The 8824-nt window shown below is 45.3% G+C and overlaps 2 protein-coding genes across 8 annotated transcripts in view; one reads left to right on the top strand and one right to left on the bottom strand.

Moving 5' to 3' along the window:
• Positions 1–8824, bottom strand: part of LOC113213726 (collagen alpha-1(I) chain-like) — a 40047-nt gene that overhangs the window by 12536 nt on the left and 18687 nt on the right. Inside the window, exons 1-3 of one of the 5 annotated variants that reach the window (XM_052265299.1) lie at positions 2883–3033; positions 2721–2791; positions 1033–1145 (exon numbers count right to left, since the gene is read on the bottom strand). The exons of 1 other annotated variant lie outside the window; for it this stretch is intronic. In XM_052265299.1, coding sequence (XP_052121259.1) covers positions 1033–1135 — 103 coding nt within the window. In that variant the 5' untranslated portion in view covers positions 1136–1145; positions 2721–2791; positions 2883–3033. Of the gene's footprint in view, positions 1–1032; positions 3034–8824 lie in introns of those variants that run through there. 3 more of the 5 variants (XM_052265298.1, XM_052265301.1, XM_052265300.1) reach the window with 3 other exon arrangements.
• LOC113213753 (uncharacterized) lies at positions 3155–6874 on the top strand. 3 transcript variants are annotated; one of them, XM_052265304.1, is made up of 6 exons: positions 3155–3323; positions 3807–4057; positions 4263–4479; positions 4882–5114; positions 5632–5866; positions 6603–6874. In XM_052265304.1, the coding sequence occupies exons 1-6, from the start codon at positions 3203–3205 to the stop codon at positions 6731–6733; spliced, it is 1188 nt and encodes a 395-aa protein (XP_052121264.1). In that variant the 5' UTR covers positions 3155–3202; the 3' UTR covers positions 6734–6874. The 3 variants fall into 3 exon arrangements, with proteins under 3 accessions (XP_052121264.1, XP_026288696.2, XP_026288698.2); XM_026432911.2 differs by having other exon boundaries at positions 5632–5830; XM_026432913.2 differs by having other exon boundaries at positions 5632–5830; positions 6609–6874.

An 8824-nucleotide genomic window follows, 5' to 3' on the forward strand; every position in this document is an offset into this window, starting at 1 on the left:
GCCAGCCAAAACTGCTTTACAGATAAACGGTCCAAATCCGATCCCGTGCGCGTGTGTCAGAGAGAGAGAGAGAGAGAGAGAGAGAGAGAGAGAGACGAATAGGAAAGGAGACACTGACCGGTTTATTGCCTTTTCCGAGCATCGTCGCATGCATCGGGCGGACGGGGAGAGGGAGGGGGAGGGAGGGGGCGTGTCCAGAGACATGTGCGCCACGGCACGGCAACGGCAACCCTCACGAGTCCAACACTTTTGCATTAAGCGCAGCCACACGGCACCAAGACCACAGACCGCTGGCGTGCACCTGCTGACATGGGTTCACGTCGTCCGCAACTCTAGTAGTGCAATGTTCAGGTACGACGTGTCTGGCTGCCGAGCAAGGGCTCTCTGAAGGTATGACGTGGGGATTTCAATTTTCCAAAGAGTATTTTTTGTTGTTTTTTTCAAGAATTTTGCTCTTTATTTCTTTTTTTCCTGGGAAGTTTTCTTTTTTATTCCAATTTTTCTGGAAATACTGTATTAAAAATTTCTACCAGGTTTTTCCTGGAAAAGTTTCGCATTTTTTCCGGAAAAAATCCCTAGTGCGGCCGTTGGTTCTGCGGGGGCCCCGGGGGGCAAGGGGCACATGCGCGACGACACATGACACATGTGGTCGGGGCATTAATGCCAATGGAGGGGGGGGGGAGGAGGGGCTCATCTGTCACAACTAGCGGGTACCGGGTCAGCCTGTGTGCAGCGTGCCGCGATCTGTGTGGAGCGTTTACGCGCATCATCGATACTATTCCATGGAATAGTAATGGTCGTGATAGGGATATGCACTGAACAACACAAACGTGAAATACAGCCAAAACATGGGGAAAAAGTAGAGTTTGAAGTATAGAGTTTAAAACTGCGTTCATAATTTTAAGTTTTGAACAGTTTTGTTAACTGTTAAAAATGTGTGACAGTGTGCTGGCTGTTTGGAACTGGAGTGGGTGGGGTGGAGCGCGCGCCTGCCAGGTGGGAGGTAGGCCGCAGCGGGACGAGGGTGCCCACCTGGTTGCCTACCCGCCCGTCGTCGGGAGCTCTGCTTGACTTGACTAGCCGTGAGGCCACATGTGACCCGTGGTGTTCTGGAGCGGGTCAAGCAGAAGTCCATGTCGGTCGCGCTTTGGTGGATGACGCAGTATATAGTCGAAATAAAATATTTAAACAAAATCAATGGGGGTCAGCAAAGGCAGCAATAGGGGTCCATACAGTTAAAAACAAGGGAGAAGAAAGCACAAAATTACTTTTGTGGTAGAGAGTTCACTCGTTCTTTACAGTGCACCTAAAGTTACTTTCTTCTTGTTGTATTGTTCTCATTGTAACACCAAACATGATTACATATTCATCTCAGAATACAGAATATCTTCAAACACCACACCTAGTACCATTTGAAATTGAGAATGATTTTTTATTGGCTGAGCCTATCTCTAAATATATCTCTATCTCTAAAGAATATCTCTAGAATATATCTCTATCTCTATCTTGCTCAGCCAAGGTAACGACGTCCGTCCGTCCCGGGATCCGTGATGGAGATGAAGGGATGGATTATGGGGATCCAACATGACAAAAATAAAAACACTTTCAAGAAGAAGTTTTCATCTATTTATAATCCAGACAGAAATTGAGAAACCTTTTTAAATGTTTTAAAATGCTGTTTGGCTGCAAAGCTATCCTTTTTAAACGCACATAATCTTTCGCGTGGTTATCCGTGAGGTTAGCACTGTTATTGGTATGGGGCTGGCAACAAGTGGCGCCATAGCACAAATTTTGAAGTCGATTCGAATGATTGACTATTGACTGTTGACTTTGAAATTTTGCAACAAGGATGCGCCAGTCAAAATTGCATTCATTTTTCAAGCTGGCTTAGATAAACTTTTGTCCAGTAAGGACTAAAACAAATTCAAAAGTTATCACAATTAATTCAAAACTTAAGTGATTGCGCAAATTAAAAGAGAGTTGGAGCTGGCTCAGTCTTTAGAGATGTCTCCACCTAGTATGTTTTGAGGAAGCACTGCACACTGCACTCTTTTAAAGATATGCGCCTTCCTTAGTCACAGTGGCGCTGTAACGGTCAGTTTTTGAAACGAACAGATACGTATCTGAATATGAATCTCACTTACCTTAACCTATCTGTTTAGCGCGGTCGGGCAAGATACTTAAAAAAAATTTCACCGAATTTTGTTAAGAGTTCTCTAAAATTAATTAAGAAAGTTATAATTATGCTGTAATGAAAGATTTTTATTATTATCGCGGGTTTTATATAAACTATCTTTTATGTTTGTAGCTGTTGTGTCTTTTGAGATTAAAATGTCTATTCATACGGCGGATTACGGACTTGGCACGAAAATCGGCGAGATTTGTCAAGTGTTCTCAAAAATATCATGTTAAACTCAAAAAATAGTTCATACTTTGAAGAAACACCAGCATTCCCAGTTTCAAATGGTATAAGTGTTATGTTTGTAGGTATTCTGTGTTCTGAGATGAATCAGGGATCATGTTTGGTGTTACACCGCACTGAGAACAATACTCGTTCTTCCACCACCGAGAAGGTGAAGGTAGGTGGTAAAGAACGAGTAAAAAACCTTGCAAAGCAAAATGCCAACTCCTTTGCAAAGCAAATGAAAGCATTGCTTCGTAATTGCAAATGATTTGGCATTTTGCTTTTCAAGTTTTTAACTGTAAAGGATCGTACGTACTCTCAGGAAGAATTTGCGGCCCTATTTGATTTCGTTCAAATTTTCTACAAGAAATGAACGTAAACCAGCTCCTGATTGACAGAAAAAAAAATTGTCGCAGAAATCACCCAAGCAGAGGGCTACTGAAACTTAACAAATAGTTGTCATTTGACGAATACATACGTCGCCCGCGTCAAAATATGAGTGGCACTTGGCCGAGCGGTCCCGTTGTCCGTCAAACCTGATTACAGTCTGGCGGTGTTGTGGTCTTGGATCCCATCTCGCGCTGCAGTAGGAAACGACGCGACAAAAATGCAAGGACTATCATCACCTTTTTTATCTGTCAGTTGTCTCCACTTGGCGATAATAATTTCGCCCGGTAGTGATTTCACCGTCGTGCGGCCACTTTTCCTGTTTTTTTCCTGTTGGCAAGGGGTTCTGCATAGTGCCGGTGCTGATAAGGACAAATCGCATGGAGTGTTTACGTCCACACAGGCACAAGGATGATTTTCTATAAAAAGGTAAAACTTTGGGGAGCGAGTTGTATACGTCGCCAGCAGCTAACCATGATGGGTCCTCAATCTTCGCTCCTATTCCTCGCCGTGGGACTCGTCGCCACAACAGGTAGGCAGGAGGAACATGCACCAATCCAAACAGCGCTCGAGTGGAACGTCGTCAAAATGGTGTCATTTTGGTCTTTTAAGTCTAAATAATATCCTCCCAGGTATGGACTTGACCCCATTTTGACTAAGTGTTCTCACTGGGAAGGCACCGGCGGTTCAGCTATGTGCCACACGAAGTACATTGTAAGATACTACTCTTCCGTCCTACACCCAGAAGACCGTTTAGTCCAGGCAACTAAATTCAAAACCGATGAAATTTTAGCTCTAAAGACCAAAATTTATTCGTGGCAATGAAAAAATTTAGTCTACCTTACTTAATTTGATTGGTGCTACCATATATAGTAAAAAAAAGGGGTGACTTAAATTTTTCTCGGTTTTAGGAACTAAATTTTGTTTCTTACGACCCTGATTTCCTTGTATCAACTGAATGTTTTTCTGGGTGTATGCCCGTTTTCTATCGCGCTTTGTTCGCCCCTCTCGCTAGGCGTGGCTTCGAAGGACCCTCTGCTGGGTATCAACCTGGCGTCCGGCGCGTCGGCCACCGTCAACATTGGCACGGACTTACTACCAGGCCTAACAAGCAACGCGAATGTTTTTGTCGGCCTGTGCGGCCGGTCGACGTGCTGCGTAGTTAGGCTGTCTGGCTACTACAACGGCCACCCTGGGAGGGTGGACACCATCCTCAGTGATTACAACAGCCTGTTTTCGCCAAGCTATTGGAGTTATGTGCAACAGGTACTCTCAACAGACGAACTGGATTTGTATCGTTTTACTTGTACAAACTTAAGCATTCAAATTTTTGCTCACGTTTTCTGCGTTGATTTGAACACTTGTGAGCATTTGTTTGTTCGAATTTGAGCACAACTTTGTCCGAAAGAAAACGTAGGGTTAACTTACTGCTGCCTCTCTGCCAGCTTAATCCTGATGCGGCTCATTGCAGGAGACGGACAATACAAAACTGTCCTACTGGCTCCCCGAGAACGACACGGCCGTCCTCACCGTCTCCAACAACCACCAGACCTTCAAAGTCCAGATGGCCGACGGCCTCTTCGGCAGGTCCTCGCGGTCGGTGACGGTGCAGTGTCGCCCGGACGAGACTCAGCTCCTCGTCCAGTCCGCCGGGGTGGGCAGTCACCAGATCTTCAACAGGGAGGCAGGTCGGTAGAGCTCAGTCTCGAGCTCAGCTCAGCACCCCCGCTTACAGCGAGAAATTTTTGTTCTTTCTCAAAAGCGCGCCAGTATGCATATTTTTTAAACGCAGCCCTGAGCAGCCAGAAAACCGTCGTTTAGTCGAGGGGGAGTAAAATCAGAAACGATGACATTTTAGCTCTGTGAGTTGAATTTTAATCGTGCCGATTAACAAGAAATGGAGTCAAATTACCGTAGTTTTGATAGATATGCCCAAATTAGTTAAAATGCTCGTAGTAAATCGTGGTTGGTTTAAGGAACAAAATTTTGTTCCCTTGCGACCCTTCCCCGATTTTTGGTCACATCAACTAAAATGGTTCTAGGGGTGAGCGAATCGTTAACTAAAAATTAATAGCTACTACTTGTTCCAGAGCCGAAGCAGCTGAGAGGACCGATGCTGACTTCCGGTGATCAGGTCACCCTGTCGGTGCGCGTGCCCGCCAGCGGGTACAGCGCCTCGCTGTACGTGGGCTTGTGCACGGACCACGAGTGCGCCACCGTGGTCATCTCGACCCCCTCCAGCGCGGGAAGCGGGAACCTCGCCTTCGGCAGCGGCATCACCGTCTCCAACAACCCGACTGACGACTTTTCCGTCACTTACCAGGTTTGTGAAAGAAAATCAAGCTACCGCAAGAAAAGGAGAAAGAAACCGACCAAGTAACAGCCACCTCTGGCAGCCCTACCTCTGAAACTTGCCGAACGTCGTAGACTTATATTTTTGATTAATTTGTCTATTCATATTACATTTTCAGTAAAAAATATCTACACTGATAAAATGGTGTGCAACTGCGTAACATTGTGTAAATGTAAGTTGAATACTCGCAAGTGAGCAGCTATAGCCGACCATGTCGGACACTCTTGCAAGTGCACAACTACGGAGTTAAACACTTGCAAGTACTCAACGTGTACTTTTAGGTGTTCATAGCAGTTGCACACTTGGTTTATTAGTGTAGTCAGGAATATCCGCAAGATCGCGAGAAAATTTTACATGGTAAACGTGACATACAGTTACGTGCTTTCTTTGTAAATTTACGGCCGCGTTCCTTAAGTTACAGCCTAACTCCTCAAGAATCAGTTTTGTTTTCAATTAATTATAACTTTTTATTCTTTTTTTATTTAAGTCAACGCCAGGGCGGGAGGCGTGGTCCTCGTCGGAGTACGACTTCTCGGTGGCGCTCCACCCCGACGGCCTCCTCCAGGTCTGGATGCGGACCGACACCGTGGCGCAGGTGCCGCTGCCGGACGGCTGGAGCGGCCTGAGCCAGGGCCTCGTGCTCAAGGCCCAGCACTCGTACGGCACGCTCAGCTACTCCAGGGAAGGTGCGCTGGGGCCCAGAGCTCTGTGTGTGTGTGTGTGTAAGTGTGTGTGTGTGTGTGTGTGTGTGTCCCAGTGAAAAATGAAATATCGTAACGATATCGTTTTGCCATCGCATGTCGAAAATGTATCGAAATCAGGTACAATTTTTTATCGTTAATGATACAATTTACGACGTACGATATCGGAACGTTATCGTTTCGATATCGCGCCAAAAACCACTTTCTCACTGAGATGTGTGTCTGTGACGTATGAGTCACGTTTCTTTCGACATTGGAAACGCAAGTGTGTGAGCACACTTGTAGGTGGGAGAATGCCCATCCCATTCGTACACTCCATGGACTAAAGGTGTGAATTTTCCTTTCACCCTTGTCCCTCCATGTGTACGAAAGTGACGTGCACATTCCTAGTGCAACATTGACACACTTGGGTTTCCGGTGTAGTCTGCAAAAAAATAATCAAAATACCGTCAATAGACCATTTCAGTTTCGGTGACAAGAAGAAGAAAAGAATAACCAAAACTGGAAACAGTTGGGCGAGGGGCGAAGAGGGACGGAGGGTGGGGGATTAGGAGGCAGTGCTTTTCCGGTTTGTTATTCTTTTCTTTTTATTATTGCCTAACCGAAAATGGTCTATTTGACGCCAAATCGTCAAAATATCATCGATAAAACGCAAGAAAACGCAAGTCGTCGTAACCAGCAGTCTCCGCTCGCCTCCCACGCCTTGCCGAGACTTAAGTGCAAATGTTAAAATTCCCGTTGTGGACCGCTTTATAAGTTTCAGGTACGAAGAGCAGGAGCGAGCTCCCCGCCCCCCGCTTCCCCGCGCCCATCAGCTTCAGCGCGAAGCAACGCCGCACGGACTTCGCAGCGCCATCCGCCGTGGAGCCGTCGTTCTTGAGCAAATAACCAGTTGGGGTCGCTTCCCCAACACAGGGGCTGAGTGTGACGTCACGCACCTGACACCTGCACCGCCAACAATCATCACTGTACACTAGCATCCGCACATCCTTTCACCCATCACAGAAAACAAATAAAATGGAACCTCCATGTGTTGTTGTATTTTTAAAAATATTTACTCATTGACTTAATAAACACCACAACTCATTAACTGCAGCCGAAAGCCCACTGTGAAAAATAGTCGTAAGTTTACAGGAAAATTTTCCATGATGTGAGTTCGTAAAATTACAACGTGACATTGTAAAATTACAATTACCTCCTATCGACTTGGAATTGATCGAGGAGCAAAAATGGTGCGCCGTAAATTTACAACAATATTTTGTAATTCCAAATTACAAGAAATGTCGTAACTTTACGAGGAAATTTTTCACAGTGCCACAGCTAACGCCAACACCAAAACTATAATCCGACCTCGATATCATTATAACATCTGTAGTACGTGGTATCTTCAATCGCACACCGCACACCTGCAGTTAACTCCTGGCGGGTGATATGAACCGAAAATTGTTTTTTTTTTCGCGTACAATCATTGTCGGGGAGATATGGGATAGCAAACTTGCAATGAGAACGGTTCTTTTTTTTCTGAGGGTGAGGGATCATTCAGAATGTTTCTCAGACTCCTTCGATCATTCGGAAAGCTACAAGAGCAAAGCGCCTGCTAGACTCAAGGGTACGCCACCTCGCAGTACACGCAAGCACTACAGGCAAGATATCGCCTTCCTATAAGGCGCTACACTGTAAAATACTTGCAGACTATATTCTTTGCAACGTTGCAAACAATTTCCAAGCTTTGCATTGCAAATAATTAGTTCGTATTGCACAGAAATTCTCTGCAGCCAGTCAAAAGACTTGCAAAGTATGTGGTTGCATTGTAAAGATATAATAAATCGGTGTGTGAATGTCGCACACTTGTTGGTGTGTGAACGAGATTCGGACACATGGAGGCGCAAAAGTGTAAATTTCAGAGGAAAATTCACATCTTTACTCCCTTAAGTGCACGAATAGGCATTCACACACCTACACTGCAAACCCAACAGTGTTCTTAGTACACACAAGGTAGCGTCGACTTGCAAGCACACACCTACAAGTGTGTATTTGCTATAATACACACAAGGAGGAGTATGTACTATGGTAAGTACACACCTAAAAGTGTTACTTACCATAGTACATTTTTTCTTGCTACCCACTTTGTGTTCCACGTATCCCTCGTTCAAAGATTATTCTGACGTATAAGACTGTCGCTGTGCCGTTTTTCCTCTTTTCGCTTCTAGTGCCCGCTGCAACGGCCGCACAGGGGTCTGATAAGAGGGCAATTAAAGAGAGTGTTTAACGCCGTCGTCCCAGCTTTCAGTAAGCAGCACACATCCATCTTCTATATAAAAGGGAGCTTTGCGGGAGCTCGCCGTCTGTTGCCGCCATGGCGGGTCTGCAAGCTCAGGTCGTGGTCCTCGCCGTGGCGCTCGTTGCGACAATAAGGGGTACGGCATAACACACATCGTAATTTTCAGCTGTTTTTTTTTTTTTTTTTCTGTCACTCTCTTTGTGTCCCTTTTTAGGCGTGGCCTCAAAAGACTCGCTGCTGGGCATCAGGGATAGGAAAGTTTCTTTTAAAAATGCAACTAGTTACAGTTGCAGTTAGTTTTGCCAAAAATGTAACTAGTTTCAGTTACAGTTACTTTTTCTTAAAGATTGCCGTTACAGTTACAGTTACATTTTTTTCTCAAAAAATTGTAACTAGTTACAGTTACAGTTATCCCGGTAGTTCTTGAGTTAAATTGGTCGTTGTTTTCTATTAATTATTTTGTAATGGAAAAATTGTTTGCAAGGTAGGCGATTACGCATTATTTAAAGTCCGCAAAACTCTGCTTTCCTCGTCGTGTAGCGAGGGTCAGAAGGGGCTAGCGGTGGACGGGTGCGGGCGGGTAGGGGTAAGGGGAAGGATAGGGGGCATCCTTCTTTTTGTGCAGCAGGTACAGAGTGTTGCGACTATTGCCGGACAAGCGGGCGGCTAACCCAAGGTCGCCAAGGCCGGGCGAATGT

Source organism: Frankliniella occidentalis, unplaced genomic scaffold, assembly GCF_000697945.3.
Source record: "Frankliniella occidentalis isolate FOCC.00 unplaced genomic scaffold, Focc_3.1 Scaffold25, whole genome shotgun sequence".
In the NCBI taxonomy this organism is placed as follows: Eukaryota; Metazoa; Arthropoda; class Insecta; order Thysanoptera; family Thripidae; genus Frankliniella; species Frankliniella occidentalis.